The following is a 23,469-nucleotide window of genomic DNA, read 5'->3' on the forward strand; positions in this document are numbered from 1 at the left end:
CTGAGAATCGAACCAGTCAGCGTCTTACTGTGAGGCGACAACACTACCGCAGCACCACCACCGCAGTCAATGATTAGAAACAATGAGTTTAAAATTAATGTGCTTGACAATGAGATTAAGGCTTTGAAAGATGCCTTAAAAGATGATTTATTGTTTTCTTCATTTAAAGATCACTACAAGCCTATTTGTAGTAAAGTAGTTAAAGTAAACTTTGTCATTTAGATCTGCACATCATGCAGCTAAACGAAATTACGTTGCTTTGTTTCCAGTGCAACAAACACATACAGTTACTATTTAGTAATGCTACGACAGACACTTACATACATTACGTATACAAAAATTTGCCATTTAGGTACAAGTAGATATTGAATGAACTTCAATTTTCACATTAACAGGTACCTCTGAATCAAAATTATTGCATAAAGCATTGCACATTCAAGTTTAAGGACAGATGAAGATTTGGATATTGCACTGAGGTATGCAACTAGTAGCAGTGATCTTAGAATAAATGGACATGAGAGTATGTCGTTTACTGGATTAGTCAAGAGAATATTCAGTTAATTGGTTGAAAGAGCAGAATGGCTTCTGGCATGCCTATTGTTAGAGTTCAACAATCTGGTGGATAAAGGGAAAAGCTTCTATTGAGCCTGGAAGTCTTACATTGCATGGTCCAGTAACATCTACCCGAGGAAAGGCGGTAGAACACACCACAAAAGCAAGGTAAGCATGGTAATTTATTATCTTTCTAGCTCCTCCAATATACTGAGCTTTTTGTAAGTCATCCATGGGTGCCAGTAGAGAGCCAATGATTCTTTCCGCTGCTACTACTACTACTCTCCAGACAGCCTTGCAATCTGAGGCATTACAGTTCCCATACCATATAATGATGCTGTTTGTCAGTACACTCTCAATGGTTCCCCTATAGAAAGAGTCATCAAGGAAGAAATTTTACAGCAATAACATACACTTTTTTTTACCCTAAAGTTCACCTTCCCCCTACATATGCTGACAATTGCACAGCATCTTGTTAACTTCATTCCTGCCAAAACTGACTGTACATGATGATGCAAGCAAATCACAAAAAATGACAAACTGCAGTGAAGTATTATTGTTATTATGCATTACCTACCGCCAACACCACAATCCAGTGCTAGAAAGTTGACAAAGAGCAGTACATTAAAGAAATTAATTTGAAACTTTCTTCAGAAAGACGGGAAAAAATACTTAAGTAGGTTTTCTGTCATGAATGGAGTTATCACCTTTTCCGATGAGAAGGCTTATTTTGGCATCAAGTTTCTCGGCTTTATTGCTGTTCCGGATTACTAGCCTGAGAACAGGAAGGAAGAGGCGAATATCACATAATCGTTGGGATTCATCCTCAAGCTCCTGCCGTCCTGCAGTTTGGTTGACACATTCAAACATGTAGGCATCTATCTCCTCAAGGAGGAAATAGAGGGGGTACATGGCAGCTTCCTTCCAAAGCTTCTGCAAAATAAAGGCAGAAAAGAAATTTTGATTTCATTCACAAATTCCAGTTCTAGTAGCTGTAATCAATATGCATGTATCTGGTTATTTAACTAAGGAATAACTATAAGAGCCTTTACTGAATTAAAATGAATTTACAGTACTGCTATGGCATATTTTGTAATTGGTGTCTAAGTAAAATAAAAATACACAAATTAACACATGCTGAAGCTGTATATAATTAAGGCCACTTTTCCATTTGACTTTTCATAATTAACAAGTGGCTCCTTATCACTAAGGAGCAACTGCCTTTTGCTTGTATTACACAATAAACACACTCTATGTCCTACTGTTCAGAAGTAGGTTGATGGGGTGGACTGCCCTGCTTGACAGAGTAAAAAATTTAAATTTCTTGCTACACTTCAAGTGGGATTCCAAAAATCCAGTTTCACATGAAATACATTTTTCCCTAGTGTTTTTATATTTAAAAAATATATAACTTAATAAAAAATAAATTCTGTGTGTACATACACACACATATATATATATATATATATATATACATATACACACACGTATATGGCATGAAAACTGCCCAGAGCCTAAAGTACTCAATCTGCCACTGAGTGTATGTCAATGATTCTACACAGACACCCACGTCTGTATATACTAACTCCAGGACCACATAACAATGCAGCAAATATTAAGTGCAATTACCCTCTAGTATTTTGCAAACCTAGTATTAAAAATGGTAAGGATTTTACTGAAAAAGGAAAAGTACAGTTGTGTACACTTATCATAAAGTTAGATGTTCGAATGTATTCACTGTTGCAGTCATCACTTTTGGGTTTATCTGCTTGCAGTAGCCCTCAGTCGGCCTGATTAACAAAGTCCTGGGTCCTGCGTCGGTTCCTGTCCCTTCTTCCATGACATCAGGTCATCAGGGGTATAAAACATGCAGCCGATGCCATTACATCAGTTTTTCTTGCCCTAGATGTCAGGTGCCCCCTTAATTGGAAGCAATTAAATCTATAAATATACAAGGTTATACCTCCAACAAAAAAGCAAATACACCAAAAAGCTTTTGAAGATAGCAAAGGAAAGTAGAGGTATATCCAAAAAAAGAAGGGGATTGGAGGGAGGGTAACCAGGACTGCAACAGTGAATACACTCTAACATCTACATTTATGGTAAGTGTACACAACTGTACTATGTTCTTCATGTTTCACTGTTGCAGTCATCACTTTTGGGTAGATTCCCAAAGCTAAGTATGGGAGGAGGAATTTAAAAAGGATTAGGACCAGCTAAAAGGCCCTGTCAAACTGCAGTGGCAAAGCCAGGTCTGGATTTAGAGAACATTGGCAGATGGTAATGCTTGGGGAAAGTATGTACAGAACTCCAGATAGCAGCTTCTAGGATGTCCCTGGTAGGGACGCCTCTGAGAAAGGCTGTAGAGGTAGATGCAGCCCTGGTAGAGTGGGGTCTGATCCCCTGTGGGATAGGTTTTCCATGGTGTTTGTAGCAGAAGTGAATGCAATGGCCTATCCATTTGGAAATGGTTTGCTTTGAAATAGCCTTCTCTTCTGCCCCTGCAACAAATGCCACTAGCAGTTGATCAGATTTTCTTTGAGGTTTAGTTCTGTACAAGTAGAATCTAAGTTGTCTGTGCACGTCTAGGGAGTGCAGAATCCATTCCCCTTTGTTCTGTGGATTAGGAAAGAAGGTTGGCAAATATATGGACAGATTAAGGGCCACACTGGATACCTCCTTGGGCATGGAGGAGGGATTGGTCCTGAGGGACACCCTGTCCACATGAAAGAAGATGAAAGGCTCCACTGCCATGAGGGCCTGTAATTCAGATACCCTTCTTGCTGAAGTGATTGCTAAAAGGAAAGCTGTTTTCCAAGAAAGGAATTTTAAGTCCGCAGTGGTAGCTGGCTTGAAAGGAGGAAGGGTGAGCTTTTCCAATACAAAGTTGAGGTCCCAAGCTGGAGTTGGAGCTCTCCTGGGTGGTCATAGATTTTTGGCCCCTCTGAGGAACTGCTTAAGCAGTGGATGAGAGAAGAGGGGTGTGGTTCTGTGTTATAATGAGCTGAAATGGCTGAGGTGTGAATTTTAATGGAGGAGAAAGACAGGCCCTTATGAAGCATCTCAGTTAAGTACTGTAAAATCTGAGGTAAATTGGGCACTGCTATGCTTATCCCTTGAGACAGGCACAGAGTCTTTTCCATTTTTCAGGGCAAAATTTTCTGGTACTAGGCCTCCTTTCCTCTAAAATGATATCCATCACTGGTTTACTGAGGGATGGTAAAGGAGAAATTATGCAATTAGCCAGGCTGCTAGATTCAGTGGTTGAAATTGAGGATGCAGAATTTGGTTCTCCTGCTGAGATAATAGAGTAGGAGCCTGAGGCAGGTGCCATGGGGCCCACAGTGATACACTGCACAAGAGGGGGTACACCAGTGTTGGCGTGGCCAGTCTGGTGCAATCAAAATCGTCCTTGGTTTGTCTTGTTTGATCTTTAGTAGTACTTTGGAGAGCAGAGGCAGAGGAGGAAAGGCATAAACTGACAGGTTTTTCCAACTGCAGGACAGAGCATCCACTTTCCAAGCTTGTTTGGGGGGAGTCCTTGTGCAGAATTTGTCCAACTGATAGTTTTGGGGGGATGCAAATAGGTCTATATCTGGGCTCCCTCATTTGCTTGCAACATGCTGAAAATCATTGGTTCCAGTTTCCACTTGTGTGGGTCCATGAGGTTTCTGCTTAGTTCATCTGCCAGTGTATTTAGTTTTCCTGGCAGGAATTGAGCTTGTAAATGTACTTGATAGCTCAGGGCTGTGTTCCACAACGCCATGGCTAGTCTGCAGAGGGGGTATGAATGTATACCCCCTGCTTGTTTATGTACCGCATAACAGTGGTGTTGTCCAGCTTTATCATTAATTGCCCTGGAAGAATGTGGTCCTTGAAGGCTGTCGGACCATTCTGTACAGCTAACATTTCTTTTTGATTGATATGCAGGTGCATTTGACTTGGGTTCCATTCGCCCTGAATGCACTTTCCCGCCAGGTGGGCCCCCATGCACAGTCTGATGCATCTGTTGTTAAGGTTTGGGTGGCAGGGGGTAGTGTGAATGGTAGTCCCCTGTTTTGGTGGCAGGCCTCTGCCCACCAAAGGAACTCTAGGCATAGGCAAGGTATGATAGGAATCATTGCTTCTAGATCCTGTGAATGTTGACACCATAGGCTTTTGAGATACCATTGCAGTCTCCTCATATGCAGCCTTTCATATGGAATTAGAAGAATGCAGGAGGCCATGAACCCCAAGGCTTGCAGTATTTGCCTTGCAGATAACTGGGTTTTTGTGGCCACTTGTTTGAAGTAGGTTGTCAAATGAATCTGTTTCTCTGGCGTGAGGAAAGCCATCTGGGAAGTTGTATTCAAGCTTGCTCCCAGGAATATAATTTGTTGACAGGGTACCAGGTGCGATTTCTTTTCATTTATGGTGTACCCCAGACAAGTCAGTACCCTTTGAACAAAGGCCAGATGATTAAAAAGTATGTCCTGGTCCAGATATGGGTATATTTGAATATTTATTTGCCTGCAGAATGCAATGACTGGAGCTAGGCACTTTGTGAATACCCTGGGCACAGCAGATAAGCCAAAGGGCAGTGCAGAGCATGTAGCCTGCTTTGAAGCGTAGGTATCTTCTGCAAGACTCCCCGATAGGGATGTGCAGGTATGCTTCTTTTAAGTCTAGTGTTGTCAACCATGCATCTTTGCCTAGCATAGGAAGCAGCGGTTGAAGAGTCAGCATCTTGAATTTTGGAATCACCAGAAAGGTATTTAGAGTAAAAAGGTCCAGGATAGGATGCCATGTATTGCCTTTTCTGGGTACCTGGAAAAGTCTCAAATGGAACCCTTGTCATTTTTCCTCTTCTGGTACCAACTGAATATCCTCCATGCTTAAGAGAGAGAGTACTTGATTTTGGGCCTCTGCCCACTGATTTGGGGGCAGACCTGGCCACCCGCTTGGTGTTGGTAAGGTGTAGAAGTGAAATCTGTATCCTTGGAACACTATATTTAAAACCCATTTGCCCTGGGTAATGAGTTCCCAGTTTTTGGCCTGCAGACCAATCTTTCTGCCTAAAGGAGCATTCAGTTGGAAAGTGCTTGGAAGTTTTAGAAGCATGTAATTGAGACTGTTTTCCATAGGGGGAAGTCTTACTATTCCCTGATTTTGGTGTGGAAACCCCCCACTGCTTAGTCTTGTGTGTCCCCTGGGACTGAAACCTGGGGTTTCTGCTATGTCTGGGTTTGGCTTGAGAAGACCTTGAAGAGGCTGGAAAGGACCAATTCTTAGAGGGCCAGTGCCTACTAAATCTAGGAGAAATCTTTAACAGTTTGCATAGATTTAGCTTTATCTTCCATCTTTTTAAGAACTTCCTCAGCCTTGTTGCCAAACAGGCAGTCCTGATTTAAGGGAGCATCCAACAATTTAGCTTTAACATGATCAGGTAAAGATTGCTCCTTAAGCCAAGCATGCCTTATAGGTTCACAGGTTGGTACTAGGCTATCAGCCCTAGGGCCTATACAAGCCTAGTCATAACAATTCCCTGGATATTTCTTCCCACAATATTTACTTCTTTGGACCCCTGTCTAGCAGGGCGACTGACATAATCCCCAGGGTGATTTTCCTATCTACCATCCAATCATTAAGGTTCCTTTTGAAGAGGGCCAATGAGGCGCTCTGCTTGACATGTATGGGCAGTCTATTCCAGAGTATGGGGAGTCCCTGGGTCAGGAACCTATCCCTCCAGCATGTTTTGTTCATTGTGATGACAAGGTTTAGATCCCTGGAACGTGTGGCTCTGAGGGATTGGGATTTCTTTAAGTGGAGAATGTCCAACAGCTCAGGGTTTGACATGGCCTTGTATGTTAAGCAGAGATCGCCTCAGAGTAGACAATATGCCACAGAGTATAGCTGGAGTTTTTTTTAGACGGTCAGCATATGGCATCTGCTTTAGGCCTGTGATTCTTTTCGTGAGGTATTTCTGTGACCTTTCCAGCTGTTGCAGAAGTCTTGTGAGGTACATACCAAATGGGGCATTATACTCTATAATGGGTATAATGAGGGATGAGTACAGTAGAACAATGACCTCCTTTTTTCTGGATGAAAAGCCCTTAGTGATGAGGTGTGCCACATAGAAGGATTTCCTGACTGTTGTGGCAATGTGGTTATCGAAAGTGAGACCACGGTCCATCTGTGTCCCTAAGTCTCTCATCACACTTTCGAAGTTTAGTGTACTGCCACCTATGTGGTAATTCATGAGTACATGTTTTTTTCCAAAGGGGTAACTATACATTTCTTGGCATTTAGCTTGAGCCCATGGCTCTGGCATCAGGCATGTGTTTCTGTAAGGCCCTTTTGTAGAATATCCACATCATTTGGGGATTCGATAATGGCTCCCAGTTTGCAGTCATCTGCGAACTTTGTTAGCCAGAGTCCCTTAGTGTTGGCCTGTACTTCAGAGAAGTAGATGCCAAACAAGAGTGGTCCCAGGACTGAACTCTGAGGTACTCCCCTTGTCACTTGTCTGCAGCTGGATTTGGAGTCTGCTACTTTTACAGTCTGGGTTCTGTCAGTAAGCCAGTTGGCAACCCATCGAATGACGTAGGGATTTATACCCAGCTTAGTAAGTTTGTCTATGATTCCAGAGTGGGGGATGGTGTTGAAGGCCTTAGCGAGGTCCAGATAGGCTGTGTGGACCGCCTTGCCCTTGTCCACAGCTCTGGAGACTGATTTGAAAAAGTCAATCAGATTCAGGAGACAAGATCGGCCCTTCACAAACCCAAACTGGGTGGGGTCCAGTGTTTGAAGGTTGCCAATGTCTTTGTTTAGAAGTCCCATGATAATGCTTTCCATGCCCTTGCAGATCAGGCTTGTCAGACTGATGGGACATTAGTTCCCGGGATCCAAGGCGGAATCCCCCTTGTGGAGTGGGATAACTGTAGCTGTGCGCCACTCAGTGGGCATGAAGCCTGAGGCGAGGCTATGATTAAACATGACACTTAGGCGAAGTGCCAGTTCATTTTGTAGTTCATGTAGTACACAGCCTGGGATGTCATCTGGTCCCATAAATGCTGTATTCTTAGCTTTGGAGAGTGCGGTTTCTACCTGTGTGGCCATGATTACCGGAATTTGGCAATCTTTTGGTATTGAGATGGGCCCTTTAGGGGGTCAGAGGGGGGTGAAGTTGGCACTAAATCGATCTGCCAGGATATTGGCAATATCCTTGGGATCAGTACATTTAATGCCATTCTTTTGTAGCTCAGAGCAGATCTGAGCATTGCCATTTAGATTTTTGACATAACTGCCAACAAAATAAATGCAAACATTTAAAAAATAGAGCAAATGGAAGAATACTGCAATTAACAGAAAAAAATGAAATGTATAAAATAGCAGTATAGTCAGAAGGAAAGATGACAGAGCATGAATTACAAATAAATTCACACATGGATAGGAAGGGATGTGAGGAAGATTAGAAACACTGGCAGATGGAATTAAATATCACCATCTTATACACAAAGCTACTTTGTGCTTCATGTGGGTGGGTAGGTGTGTATATATAACACATATAAAATGTAAAAGACTGACCCAGATATTCAATGAATTTGTGAATACCTTCTACAGCTAATGGAACAAAAACAAGATAATGGAAAAAAATAAAAACATTAATACTGATCCAAATGATACATCAGGAGTAAGTGCTTACCTCACCAAATAAACCTCAGACTGACTGTTACAACTGCTGACTTACTCATTTAAAAATGCATTCAGTGAATACTAAAATTAAAACAATAAACAAAAACATATAAAACAATGGGCAAGGTATGTTAAATGTTGTGCCACTGAAGCAAGCCATTAAAATCAGAAAGAAGCCATCAGTGCACATAATAAACTGGTTATGGAAACCTTTCACTGGACTTCATATAACAGGAAAAGAACCAATTATGCATTGTCAAGGAGTATGGGAACCAAGAAAAATGAAGAGAAAGTACAGTTGTATAACTTACTATACAGTAGATATCCAAATGATCACTGCTGCAGTAACCTTAGCTAGATTACCCTACCTTACTGTATTTGGGAGGTGGAAAGACAAGAGTCCAGGAGCCCCTGGAGAACAGTCATAGCAAAGCGTGACCTGGGCCTAGATAAGGAATCAAATTTATAGTGCTTTGTAATTGTTCAGAGGTCCAAGTAGCGGCTTCTAGAATTCTTTTTGAATCCAACCCTTCCTAAAAAGCCATAAATGAAGCCAGGGCCCTGGTCGAGTGGGTTTTGGCTCTGCCTGCAACAGTTTTGTTGTGGTGAATATATAAAAGGTAATAGGCTTAGAAAACCATTGGGACATAGTTTGTTTTGACACAGGTTGTCTATTCATACTTTGACAAGAAATTAACAATTGATCCAAAGATCTGAAAGATTTAGTTCTGTCAAGACAGTACCAGAGTCATTTCTGGACATTGAAGGTATGGAGTTTTCTTTCTCCCTCATTTTTAAGCTCAGGTAAAACAGGGAGATGGATAGTTTTGGCTTAAAGTGAACTTACCACTTTACTTACTACTTTATGCATAAAAGAAGCATTAGTTCTCAATCACACTCTCTTCCTGTGGGAAATGAGATAGAGGTGGCAGACCATAAAAGCTTGCAACTCAGATACCTTTCTCACAACAGTCAGAGCAGTCAGTAAAACTGTTTTCCATGTTAGGAACCTCACATCAGCCAGGTTAGCCATTTCAAATGGAGAAAGTGTTAGCTTCTCGAACACAAAATTAAGATTCCAAGAGAGGACACTGGTTTATTTGGAGGCCTTTTCTTCAAAACTACTTTCAAAAACATTTTGAACTGAGACTGCATCAAAAAAGAAATATTCATGGGCAGATATGCTGAAATGACCGATAAATGAACTTTGATAGAAGAATAAGACCAATATGATAGTAATTCACATAAACACTATAAAACCAGAGAACAACTAGCAGTGAATGGGTGCTGGTTATGTTGCTGTCACCAACCAGAAAATCTTTTCCATTTGCTAATATATGATTTTCTAGTAGTAGGCTTCCTTGCCTCCATTTGTACCTGCACATCCCCAACAAACAGGTGCCTAAAGGAATTAAGACCCTATAATCCAGGCAGTCGATTGAAGTTGATTGATATCGGGGTGTATCAAACACCCCTGTTCTTGTGCGAGTAGAACCAGTATGTGAGGAAACTTATGGTAACTGTCCCAGTCACTTCCAAAAGAAGGAAGAACCAATGTTACTTGGGCCAGAAGGAAGTCACCACAATGATCCTAGTGGATTCCTTATGAATCTTCATAAGTACCTCAGACAACAGTGGAAAGGGTGGAAAAGCAAATATTCCTGTCCAAGGAAAAGAAAAGGCATCTGTCTTCCAGGACTTCTTGCAAGGAATCCTGGAATAGAATTTTGGCAGTTGATTGTTCGGAGAGGAAACAGACAGATCTACTTGAAGACTTCCCTACAGATGGATCAAATCTTGGAAAAAAAACCCTGATCTAGTTTCCATTAGTGAGGGTCCATCTTGGTCTTTACTCGGCTTGTCTACCACACAGTTTTGCTCTAACAGAATGTAGAACACTTGCACAGTAAGACTGTGCTGTGAAGCTATATCCCAAGCTAACATGGCTAGTGTGCAATGGGGGTACAACCTGGTCCCCCTCTGTTGATGTACCACACGACTATGCTACTGTCTGTAACAACTTGAACAGAGATCAAAGATGATTCAGAAGGTTGGCTGAGTGCCTTGATCAGGACGAGCATTGCTTTGATATTTATTTACTTATATCCATCTTTCATGTCCCATAAAAACTAAATCTCTACCTAAAGAGAAATTTAAAATCTCATTTTAATATCTGGGAGGTTCTAAGAATGCAGAAATGTAAACCTCCTGAAAACAGTACCAGTGGCCATAGCCTTGGAAAAAGTATCAACAGCCATAAACCCTGTAAACAATGAGTAGTGGTCTATACAATAGAAGAGAGTAAATCATAAAAGCAGGTTTTTCCTAAAGAAACAGCAGGTAAAACATTCCTTATACTTTCAAAGTTAGTCAGAAGAAACTAACATATGAGCTTGACAATTCAAAATTCTGAAAATCAAAGTTGCCGAAGTCTACACTTTTTTCCCCACACTTGATCACTAATTTTCCATCCTTATCAGAAAGAGTAGGACTGGAATTAAGCAGCAGTGGGATCGACTAAATTATAGCTGTTGGGTCAGCTTTGGGAATAGTGTATTGCATCGTCTCTAAGATCTGAACACCAAAATTTAATCGCCATCCACAAACCCAATCGCCCTGCTGGCCAACTCCTTCTCTCCTACTCTCTTGGCAGGAAATGGAACTCCCTCCCTTCTTCTCTTAGAACAACATCTAACACTGAAGCCTTCAAAACCCAACTTTTCTCTTACTTGTCCACTAAACATAAGTGCACCTGCTTACATCCTACATAAATTTAAATAAATTCCCCTTGAACCCTCTATATCCTTTCTCTCTACTCTACCCCAATACTTTTTTTTCTTCTCTTTTCTCTCTCGATCACTGGTTGATCTAACTTTAATCTACTCTCAGTTTATGTACTTTCTCACTCTCTCTACTCCTCATATGTAAATATTGTAAATAGCATGTAACCTTAGACCTTCTTCTCATACAGTTTAACCTGCTACTTGAAGGAAACTACAAAATCTATTATCTACCTTCCTGAATGATGTTTTTTGAAGTATATTGCGTGTATTTGCTTTTTTACTAACTGTATCAATGTAATGTAATTTCAAATGTATATATTTTATTACTACCTTTTACACTATGTAACTTAGATTGTATTTGCTTTGCTTTTGGAGCTTTTCTCCCCGGGCCTCCACTGAAAATGGATACGTTCTGGCCCAGTGGACTTCCCCGGTAATCAAACTGGAAATAAATAAATAAATCTACCTTTTTAGGTACAGTCTGCTTCAGGAATAAAAAAATACCTATGCAAACACTTCCAGGCTTTGAATACCAAAGCTCTTGGCTATCAGAAAAACTGCAAGCAGTAACATATACACATCCTCTAAAGCAGACAGAATGGAGGAATGGGTGTAGGTTCTGAAAGTTCCTTCTGTAACAACTCATAGTATTTTCTGAGGGACTGAGAAACCTCAGTGGTCTCCCACTGAAAACACTGGCATATTCAAACAATCACAGAGAAAGAGATACCACCAAAGGGAGAACCAGAAACTGAGCTATCATCTGTGTCTGAATCAGAAATCTGAGGAGAGCCATCCCTGTTTCTTTTACCAGATCCTGCTTGACAAGGAGGATCAACAGCCTGAATTAAATCCTGAGCGAGACCCAGAAAACTACTCCTGTCTAAGGAAATATGAGGAAGAGTAGACAGATGATTAGTATTTTTTTACAGGAAAAATGGGACCAACTGTGCTACTAATGGCAGAATCAGCTCCCCAAGGATAGGCACAACATTCTGACGCAAGGAAGCCTTCAATGTTCCCTCTCCAAGGACTGACAAGACTCTCTCTCCCTTGCCGACTGTGGGGCTCCATAAAAGCAGAGAGGATGGGGCTACATCCAGTTCTCAGTGGCTGTAGGTACTACACCAGAAGGACCTAGGGTAAAAAATGAGTGGTCTGCAGTAAAACAAATGGCTTCAGCAGAGTTACCCACCTAAAGGTGAGGCAAACCGATAGGCTTCTGTGTTGGCAAAGGCTGTTAGCTTGACATTTTCTTCTTGTGTCTTGAAAGGAGGACAGACTGTGGGAGTGGTAGCTTGTTTCATGCTTAAGGCAAATATGATGTCTCTTTCCTGGGGAAGACGAGCAGTAAATGCTGTTAAAAAACTACAAGTCTTTAAAAGTCACTTTTCCACAGAAAAACTCTTATCAGCCCCAAAAATGTAAAATAAATACAATTTCTCCACAGAAAAAAAAAGTCTGTCAGTTATTTTCCACAACTTTTAAACTGACAGGAAAAAAAAAAAAAAGTGCTCCTGTTTAAAAGTATGACATAGTCTTGATATGAATATGATATAGTCATATAATAATAATAATTATATATATATATATATATATATATATATATATATATATATATATATATATATATATATACTAATATGAGTATGATGTAATCCATTAAAACAGAAGATTCCTAGCTTTAAAGTAAGTTTTCTGATGAAGAAAGTGATAACACACACAATATTTAGAAAACGGAAGTTTTTTTTCCCTCAGAGACCTTATCCTGTCAAAGAAACAGCACCAAGCCGATCATCAATACTTGAAAGCCTTAGATGAGAATACTCTGGCAGCAGTAAAGGTCTGTAGGGCGTGGCACACAAACATCGTTCATTCAGCTCATTTTGAGCTGTCTAAAGTTTGGGTGCATGAAATGTGCCTTGAAGCTTTGGAAGCTGGCTGGTTGTTATATCCGTGGCAGGGTATAATCCCATATAGGTTAAGGCTACTGCAGCAGTGGTCGATATGATGAACATCAAACCTTGTGGATACAGACTGAAGATATAACAAGAGAGGGTTGTGGCATCAAGCAAGGAAATATCAACATTCTTGATTTCTAAAACTCAGCTCATTACATTCCCAAAATGTCTGTTCCTAGTAACTTCTTCCTCATCATACCTCCAACATTTTTCTGTCTACTTGAGGAAAAAATCTTTAGAGTCTGCTTGGAGAATAAAAATACCTATGCAGATACTTCCAAGCAAAAATCCTAAATCTTCTAGACTTTTCTGAATGCTTGGGAACCATCTACATGCCCTCCCATCGTTTCCTTGTGAATTGCTTATACAATCTCTCATCCCAATCTTTTCTAACCACCTGTGACTGATTCTTATAGTTATTGTGTAAAATCTTACCTGCCCTATCATCACCTCCTTTTTAACAGCAGCTTCTGTTCTAGATTCAACTAAATGCTCTACCAGAGCAGGTCTTTCATTAAGGATTCCCTTATTCCTTTATCTTTGCCTATACTCTGATATCAATAAATCCCTGATAGGAATGGCAGTCTCTAACCTGCAGTCCAAATGTCTTCTTGGCCTATTCCCAATTCCATTTTATTTTTATTTATTTATTTTACATTTGTTTAGGTTGAAAATAGTTAGAGTATGTGTCATATAATGATGGGAGAGGCAGTTGTATAAAAAATGGATACATTACCTTTCCCTCTCTAGTTATTTGCTCCCAATACCTTTGCCAGTTTTCTCCAGTACATTCCAACTCCCTCTTCCCTATTCTCTGTACCCTAACTGCAGTCACCCCTATCCGAAGAATCATGTGTTGGCTTAGATCTTAGAATACGTTCTGCTGATTTATGAATACAATACTCCGGATGGCTGTTACTCTCCTTACAGAATCCCATGCTCTCCTTATTTCTTAAATTTCCCCATCGCTTCATTATCATCCTGTTCTACTTAATATAGCTTCCTGATTGTGTTATGTATATAATCCTTAACTGTACAGCTCTAAAATACCCCATTTAAGTTTAGTAATCCTAAACCACCTTGTTCTACTGTAAGGTTCAACTTATCCCATTTGACCACTGCCCTCTTCTCCTCCCTCCCAGATACAATCCTTCAACTCTTTATTACGATCCACAATGTCTCCTCTGGTTGATACCAATAGACCTGATCTGTACATAAAACTAAAGGGACTAAAAACATTTTTAGAGCTTGTACCTTGCTAGCCATAAACAATATAGAACTTCTAGTTTCTCATTTTTTTGTATTAACTTTTGTTTAGTCTCTTCCCTCATATCCTTATTTGCAACACCACAATCTTTTTTTAACCCATACAGTCCTTAATGTTATGTCCCCATAAAGTACAGTTGTGTAAAAACATGTAACAGTAGATGCCCTTTCCTTCACTGTTACAGTATCCCTTACATCTGCGATTCCCTGCTAGGGTAGCCTGATGTCCGGCCAGTATACAAAAGCCTTTAGTTGCTTTAAGGTATGCCGTATGTCACACACATGCTCAAGTAGCATAGGGCATAAAGATGACATTCGGATGCACCATCCTCAGAATTTCTTTGTTGCCATTCCGAAACACGTCTCTCAATAGTCGGTCTGAACGCCTGTGTCCTGTTAGCTTCTGAGGTGTTGCAGATAAGTACCCCATTGGTGTTTTATTTTTTTCTGATCTTTTGGTTGCTTCCATGGGTTCATGTCATCCAGGAGGGATAAATGTCAGTGTGGGAAACAGATTCCTCATAAAGACCGCCACAAACATTGTTTATTTTGCTAGGAGCCTCTCACGACCATATGACCTGTTATGCCTGTAAGGCTTTCATACTGAAGACTCTGTGTACTCTGCTTTCTTCACTTGCGTTGTATCTACAGAATCAGTGACTTAAGCTTCTCACTAAGGATACTATGGAAGGAACTTCCCACCCAGAGGGTCAGCCATCAGGGAAGAAGACGGTTAAGAAACCAAGATCAGAATCTTCTGCTGTCCAACCTCTGCAGGACATTTCTCCTGAGGTGAGTGAGAATCCGCCAACATTAACTGACCTAAAATTATGGTTATTCATGCCAAAACAAGTGTTATACCCAGTGCTTCTCATTACAGTACCTGCTGTCTGTTCTTGAAAAACAGATTGTATACTTGCAGAAAATGTTAACCTTTAGCTTTAAGGAAATGTGCACCATCTCTCAGCTAAAGACTATCTTGCTACAATCTGTATGGATCAAAGACTATTGGATATCCATAGTCACACACACCCAGCTTAAAGGCTGTACTCATTGGCCACGCCTCAACCTATCACCCTTCCATCTTTATCATCATTGTCCAATATTTCCACAGGAAATAATGGCCAGCCATTGCCTCAATTCAAATTAACATACTGCATTAATTAGCTGGATAATCAGACCAATTATATACACCCAAATCAGCCCATGGACAAATCAGAATTGTTGCTAATTACTGTAATAATTTTTTTTTTTGCTGGAATGATATTTAAATCTAATCATCTACTGTTTTTTATGTAACCAATCATGTTTTTACAATGAATTTGAACAATGAAAGTATTTTATGAATGTGTTCTTAATGTACTCATGAAAAGCAAGAAAAATGAAACAGTGGATTTTACAACAGCACTCACCTTTCTTCGAAATAAAACTTTAAACTACAGAAAAAGATATGTACTGCACTTTCTTTATACTAAGACTAAGTCTGTTGATAAAAGTATAATGAACTATGTAACTTTTATTATTTGTACTTTAACTTTTTAAATAAGAAGTTTATAATTTTATTCAAACTTGGTGTTCTTAATTAGCTGGATTAGCCTCTATGAAGCTGATCATCAAAAGTACAATTGTTATCAGCATAGAGGTCAAAGAAATAAATGAAAAATGGAGGAGGTCCAATACTGACCCCCTGGTAAACATCACTGGTTATCTTTTCCTAAACTCAGAAGGCAACAATGAGCCTGACAACATGCAATGTGTTCTTGACTAGTTTGCAATCCATTTTACCAAACAGTGATCTTTTTTCAAAACTATTAAGCAATCCTATCACGTGACATGGTGACAAATGCTTTGGCTAAGTTCTGGTAGGTATATCTACAGCCAATCTAACCTTCTTAAAGTAGTTCACAAGACTGAGAAACTTGATCTGCCCTTAACAAATCCAAACTGCTGTGGGCAGACACTGACGACATTCATAATATCCTAGCTAATGAGGTCAGTGATCATGACTTGCATGGCTTTGCAGACATAAACACTAGGGTTAATGGTTCTACAGTTGATTTGGTCAGTGATGGGGCCACACTTATAAATGGACATCACCACCGCAGTGCACCACTGATTGGTAACACAGCCTGTGGTAAGGCTTAAGTTGAACAACTTATGGAGGGAGATCAGCAAGGACCTGCTTGACAATATTTGTATGACAACCTAGAATTTCAATGTGACACAGCTAAAAGATACTTTGGATCTTGGACAACACTTTAAGAAAATGGTCCTTGGAGACAGTAAGGGCTAGGGTGACTTAAATATGCACTGGCTGGGGATGAGCATTTCAGTGGAAAAATTTGCAGCAAACATGTTAGCCACTATGTTAGCAATGTCTTCAGGATTTGCATAGGAGGTGCCATTATATATAAGTTTTGAGAAATGATATGAAGTATTCCTTGGTTTTCTAATGTAGCTAAAAAAGGACTTACAATTGCCTTAGCCTCAAAAGCAAGTCTATGTTCATGGGAGGTTTTGTTGGTCTTAATATCTGCCCTCAGTTTCTTGGTGAGGCATTTCATTTTCTCACTGTGATGACTTACAAGACAATGTAAGCAGTTCTTTCCTTCTGTTGTAAATTTTATACTAATCATAAGGAGGGGGTTATTACTATATTTGCTTGCTCTATTTGGTCCTGGTGGGGATAGTTCTATTAATGAAACTAAATGAGCATAAAGATCCTTGGCAAAGGTGGTTATTAAATATCCCAGTTTCATTATGGGGTTAGCATGGAAGAAATCTGCAGTTTTGTTGTACAGCACCTTTTTTTTTTTAAAGTCCCAAAGACAGTGGCATAGGTAATCATGGGAGAAAAATGTTCTTATGGTTAAGGAAACTAGCTCATGATCAGATTTAAAAGATGAGAGAGCAACCATGTGCAATGACCAGGCAGAAAGCAGGTATGTGAGACTTAGGTCCAGGATATTTCCTCCCCTGGTGGGGGTTATGGAGAATTTTATCCAGGGAATTCTCTTTCCTCCATATATAAGAAACACTGTGCAAACATGTCACTAGAAGCATAAGTACTCTAGTCAACGGAAGTGTAGCTGAAGTCAGCAAGGATTGAAGTTCTCTCTCTCTCTCTCTGTCTAATACGGATGGTTTCTAGGAATGTTAGGAACTTTTCATAGTCACCCGAGTCCATGGAAGGGAGACCTGCAACAAGCTATAATTTGAAGGCCCTACTTATCTAGTGTAAGCTGGTCTTCATTTTGCTCACTTGTAGGGTTCACTGCGCATCACTTTGGAAGGAATGAACCTTTTCATGAAAACTGAGGCACCATCACCACTTCCAATGGGGTAAAATGTGTGATAGGCACAGAATCCAAGTACAAAGGGGCTCTCTCATTGCAATTGAGGTATGTCTTAGTCACTACACGAACATGGACTTGTTCTAATGCAGAAATGCCTCAATACTGGGCAGTTTATTACTAATACTCCTGGCACTGAGAAGCACCACCTTGATGTTGTCTAACTTATGATCTGACTTATTGGTTAGGTTGGGAAGCTCATTAGGTGAACTCAACCTACAAAAGGCATGATGCGAGTAGCAAAGGTTTTGGTCACTGTACAAAAGCCCTTGAATAAAAGGTGTAGACCGTTCTTGGCATAGCAAGTAGGATTTTCAATCAACTCATTCCGGGGAAACTTGGTACAAGACTCCTCTGGAATGATATCAGCTACTTAGCCAACTGTTGAAACTAATTAACTTTCGTTTGAATATAGGCACCCTTTTCAATGAGGGGAGGATGCCACTCAAGTATGGAGTCTTATTCTTGACAAAACCATGTATAGCAAGTCCTTCTGCATCTCTTTCATGGATTTTTGTACTAGATTATTTACTCTAGCATGGACTATGATCATGTCATAGTTATACTTTCTGGAGGAGGAGGTTTTTAGGACTCTTGAAATAGCTATCCTGGCTCCCTGAAGACAGTGGACTGTAATCCACTCCTTGTTCAGAGGATCACAGGAAATTACTAGGCTAATGGTTTAACAGCCCTTACAAGCCTAGTCAATTTAACCTGGTTTTACCCAATATATGGCTCCTAGGAGCAAGAGGATAGCATGGATTTGTGCCTATTCCCCGAGTATCTTATAGATTGCTACTGTCCAAAAGGGACATAGGCACTACCCCACGTGTGAATGTGTTTCTCAATCCATTGATTCAAACTGCATTTGAAGAGGGACAGTGAAGAACTCTGCTTAATGTGAATAGGAAGCCTGTTTCCAAGAAGGTGCAATCTGTGAGACATATCTGTCTCTCCAGCATAGTTTGTTTGAATCGCTGACTAAGTTTAGATCCCTACATTGGGTGATCCTCATGCTGTTTAACATGCAAATATGTAGCAGCTTCATCAGGGCTGGACTTGAGAGTGCCTTCTATGTCAAGCATAGGTCACCCCTTAATAGTCGGTAAGAGACAGAGTAAAGAGCTAGGGCTTTTAGTGTATCCGCATAGGACATGTTGTTTACACCCTGTGTTTTCTTTGTGAGGAACCTCTGAGGTCACTATAGTTGCTGTAAGTGCCCAGTCAAGTACATGCCAGATGGCGCATTCTACTCGATTACTGGTCTAATGAGGGCCGAATACAGCGGGACTATAATTTCCCTGGATCTCGATAACATGCCTTTACTTATAAGGTGTGCCACATAGGATGACTTCCTCACCACTGTGGACACTTGGCAGTCAAAGTTCAGGCTACTATCTGTGTACCTAGATCTCTCACCTCCGAGTCTACTCTTAGGAGTGTGCTACTGATGTTGTAATTTGCAGATGAATTTGACTTCATAAAGGATATAAAAATGCAGTTTTTTTGCATTTAGTTTTAGGCTATGCTGCTGGCACCAATCATATGTCTGACCTAGACCCTCCTGAAAGTTCCGTCACTAATCATTTGTTCGACCTAAACCCCTCTGAAGGATAGCTACATCACTGGGGGATCCAGTGACTGTCCCCAGCTTCCAGTAGTCAGCAAACTTTGTCTTCCAGAGGCCTTACACATTAACCTTGACTTCTGAGAAGTATATTCCAAACAGGAATGGCCCCAGCACTAAGCTCTGTGGCACACCAATAGTAATGTCCTCTTGCTGTATTTGGATTCACCCACATGTCCTGTCTGTGAGCCAAATGGCTATCTATCTTGTGACACTGGGACTCGTGCCCAGTTTTCTGAGTTTATTTATAATACAGGCAAAAAAAGAAGTATCGTCACCAAAGGCAGAGCACATCAAAATATAAAACTCCAAAACCAAACGGTTCTGCCACCAATTCCACTTAAACACACTTAAAACTTTTATTTTATTTTATCTTATCATCGTATATTTTATTAAAGTTTTCAAGTTTTAAGTGTGTTTAAGTGGAATTGGTGGCAGAACCATTTGTTTTTGGAGTTTTACTTATAATACCTGAGTGGGTAATCATGTCAAATTCTTTAGTCAGGTAGAGGTAGGGTTGTATGTACTGTTTTACCCTCACCCATGGCCTTAGTGATTTTCTCAAAGAAATTCACCGGTAGTCATGGTCTGCCCATAACAAAGCTGAAATAGGTTGAGTCCAGCATTTGGAGGTTTCCTGTATCATTTATCAGGTCCATGACTATTTCTTCCATGGCCTTACATTATGGCTAGTTAAATGTAAGGGTCTGTATTTTCCCAGGTCAGTAGCTGGTCTTCCTTTATGCAGAGGGATGACTGTTGCTGTTCTCTGCTCTGTCAAAGCCAATCCCTAGACTGTGGATAAACAGAATCCTAATGGGCCTGATAAGTCCCGATTTATGTAGTATAAGAAGCAACCTGGTACATCATTAGGCCACAGTGAAGCCATGTTTTTAGCTTTAGAGAGCTCAGTGGTAACATATTATTTGGCGATAACAGGCAGTGGAGAGTATTTGTTGGGGGAAAACTGGGGGTGATGGGGAGGTGAAACTTGAGCTGAACTTGTTGGCCAGCAGACTTACTACATCTTCTGGCTGAGTACAGGTGATGCCATTTACAACTAATTTAGCATATTGTTGTGTGCTGCCTTTAAGATTGTTTCACTTAACTGAACAATGCCTTATGATTATCTTTAGCTTTGGAGGCTATTTTTACCTCACAGTCTGCTTTCAGATGCTTGACTAGTTCCCCGATTCACTTATTTATGCTGATGAGGGGACTTTTTGCTCTATTGTGTACATTCTCTCTTGCTTCTTAACAGGATTTTCTACCTTTTGTTGTAAAGCTTATTAATATCAGGGGTCCAACCAGGGCTGCATGTCTTGGCAGTTTGACCTGGGTTTATTTTGGTCTGGTACTGCTGTTTCTATGTTTTTTGTGTTTTCTGGAGATGGGAGAGCTTGAAAACTAGCTATGCCATCCCTTATTAGGGGTAATTTACCTTAGAGAAGTTCTTAACATTTTGGGGGTTAGGTGGGGGGAATAGTTTTACCTTTACTTCAAGGAAGACTGCTTTGTCATCTAATCTTACCAGTGAAGACATCACCCGTGGGGGGTTGGGTACAGCACTCTCCCATATTTGCGAGTACCAAATTCTGTATATTTGTTCTGTAGTGGGAGTGCAGACTAGCTGCTCCAAGGCATTTGAATTTACAAAGTCAAGAAATCTTCAGGCCTGCATGCTAGTGGTTATGTATGCCTGCCTGTTAATGGAGGAGTAGTTAAAATCACCCATGAGTATATTATTGGGCTCGATGGTGAGCGTAACTTCAGGTATGATGCATGGGTTCCCTGGTTCATGGTATGGGACTTGTATCAAGCAAGAATATGGTAATGGATTTTTCCCATGGTTAGCTGGACATGGAGTAGCTCAAGCATGTCATATTTGACCAGCCTTGAGATGTGCTTATCCTTTATGCAGATAGATACACCTCTGCCTTTTGCTCTTTCATGCTCAGTGGGTAGTCATAAAGTATGACAGCCATTAAAGCCATGTACTGCCAGGCTGCTTCCCATGGCTTTCAACCATGTTTCAGTAACTGCACAGACATCAGCATTCTCCAGGGTGAGAACAGCTTCCAGGGAGTGCAGTTTCTTGTTGAGACACCTAGCACTGAGCACGAACACCTTTAGCTTATCTAGTTGTGCTGGAAGGTTTGTCTGTTTGGCAATGCCTAAAAAAGGCACTTTAAGGGTGGATAATGTTTTGGTCAATATCCAAAAGCATAGAGGAGACAGGTGAAGACTACCCTAGCAAAGCAGCATGGCCTGTCAACCATGGCCTTCCAGGCTGACAGGTACTGGAATCTTTTGGAATGAAACCAGTAGCTAAGCCAATTGTTAAAGTCTATCATTTTCTACTAGTAAACACGCTAGAAGGCAAATAAAAGCCTGCGGTGATAAAATATAATATGATGTGTAAGCTGAAAAGCTACAACAACAAATCTAAAACGATGCAATCTTCCAAACAGCCTGTAAAGGCAACAGTTTAAACAGTATAAACTCCAAGAAGCCGGTAATAGCGTAAAAAGATTTAATTTCCGCTTTCGCCACGCCTTCATCAGAATACAAAAAATACTACTACTATAACACTTTAAATAGCCATTCCAATCAATCAATTAACTCTAATTAAAAACATAAGATACAAGTCACTGAGAACATTTTATAAAAAGTGTGTCTTTAAATCAATACTAGAACCCTTGTCAATATTTAGTTTACGGTCTTTTAAAAAGCATTTCACATTGATGCTTTCATTTAAGCCTGGATGAATGTCGGACTTTAATCTAATTTGCCACATACATTCTCTTTGCTCAATGTGATTTTTAAAATCTTTTGTCTGAAGTACATTTTTCTAAAATAGAAAATAGAAACTTGTTGAAACTAGAGCATATTATAGAATGCTTGTATAAAGCATTATTACTATCTTTAGCCTTAATGGCGTATAGATGTTCTTTGATCCTAGTGGCTAAAGACCTAGTCGTCATGCCAACATAAAATGCTGGGCAAGACGAACAAATACTAACATAGACTACACCTATGGTGTTACAATCCATGAAGTCAGAGACTTCTATAATTTTGTCAGAACTAACAATGTCAATAAAAGGACCTTCTGAGATGTACCTACAAATTGATACAGCCTTTGAAGTGTTTAATAAGCGATTTAATCAATTTATTGCCATTTTACATGACGAAAGAATAGTTTTTAATGAAATCAATAGATTAGAAGACAACAACAAAAGCATTATTTGTTCCTTGGATATGAGTTTAGACAGTAATAAAATAAAGAAAGTTATACAAACTAACTGGAAAGTGCTACAAGGTAACAGAGAGATTTTTGGCATAGTAGGTAACCAGCCTCATTTTACATTACGTAAAATAAACACCTTAAAAAATATTTTTGAACATCATCACAACAAAGAACTTGTTTCTGTAGGTAGAAAAAATGGGATGTTTCGGTGCTATAATTGTAAAATTTGTAGGTACATCTCAGAAGGTCCTTTTATTGACATTGTTAACATCTATACGCCATTAAGGCTAAAGATAGTAATAATGCTTTATACAAGCATTCTATAACATGCTCTAGTTTCAACAAGTTTTTATTTTCTATTTTAGAAAAATGTACTTCAGACAAAAGAGCGGGAGATTTCAAAAATCATATTGAGCAAAGAGAATGTATGTGGCAAATTAGATTAAAGTCCGACATTCATCCAGGCTTAAATGAAAGCATCAATGTGAAATGCTTTTTAAAAGATCGTAAATTAAATATTGACAAGGGTTCTAGTATTGATTTAAAGACATACTTTTTATAAAATGTTATTTTAGTGATTTGTATCTTATGTTTTTAATTAGAGTTAATTGATTGATTGGAATGGCTATTTAAAGTGTTGTAGTAGTAGTATTTTTTGTATTCTGATGAAGGCGTGAAACAAAGAATTAAATCTTTTACGCTATTACCGCTTCTTGAGTTTATACTGTTTAAACTGTTGCCTTTACAGGCTGTTTGAAGATTGCATCGTTTAGATTTGTTGTTGTAGCTTTTCAGCTTACATCATATTATATTTTATCACCGCAGGCTTTATTTGCCTTCTAGCGTTTTTGTGCTTTATCATTTTCTACTAGTGTTGTGGTACCATCTTTGGAGATGGCAGAATGCTGCTTAATGCTAGGCTCATACCTGCCTGCGACAAATATTCTGAGAGCTCATTCATGTCGCTCTTCATACAAGTCCAAAGAAGTACATCGCAGGTCACTCA

The 23,469-nt window shown here is 39.8% G+C and overlaps 1 protein-coding gene across 3 annotated transcripts in view; it reads right to left on the reverse strand.

The window, feature by feature from the left end:
* The window catches only part of PIK3CB (phosphatidylinositol-4,5-bisphosphate 3-kinase catalytic subunit beta), a gene marked incomplete at its 3' end in the record, with an annotated part of 1,563,003 nt that overhangs the window by 1,137,440 nt on the left and 402,094 nt on the right, over positions 1-23,469 (reverse strand). For all 3 annotated transcript variants that reach the window (XM_044070037.1, XM_044070038.1, XM_044070035.1), the window contains 1 exon segment: positions 1,260-1,485. In XM_044070037.1, coding sequence (XP_043925972.1) covers positions 1,260-1,485 — 226 coding nt within the window.

Source organism: Protopterus annectens, chromosome 4.part1 (assembly GCF_019279795.1).
Source record: "Protopterus annectens isolate FY-2018-M chromosome 4.part1, PAN1.0, whole genome shotgun sequence".
Classification (NCBI taxonomy): domain Eukaryota; kingdom Metazoa; phylum Chordata; order Ceratodontiformes; family Protopteridae; genus Protopterus; species Protopterus annectens.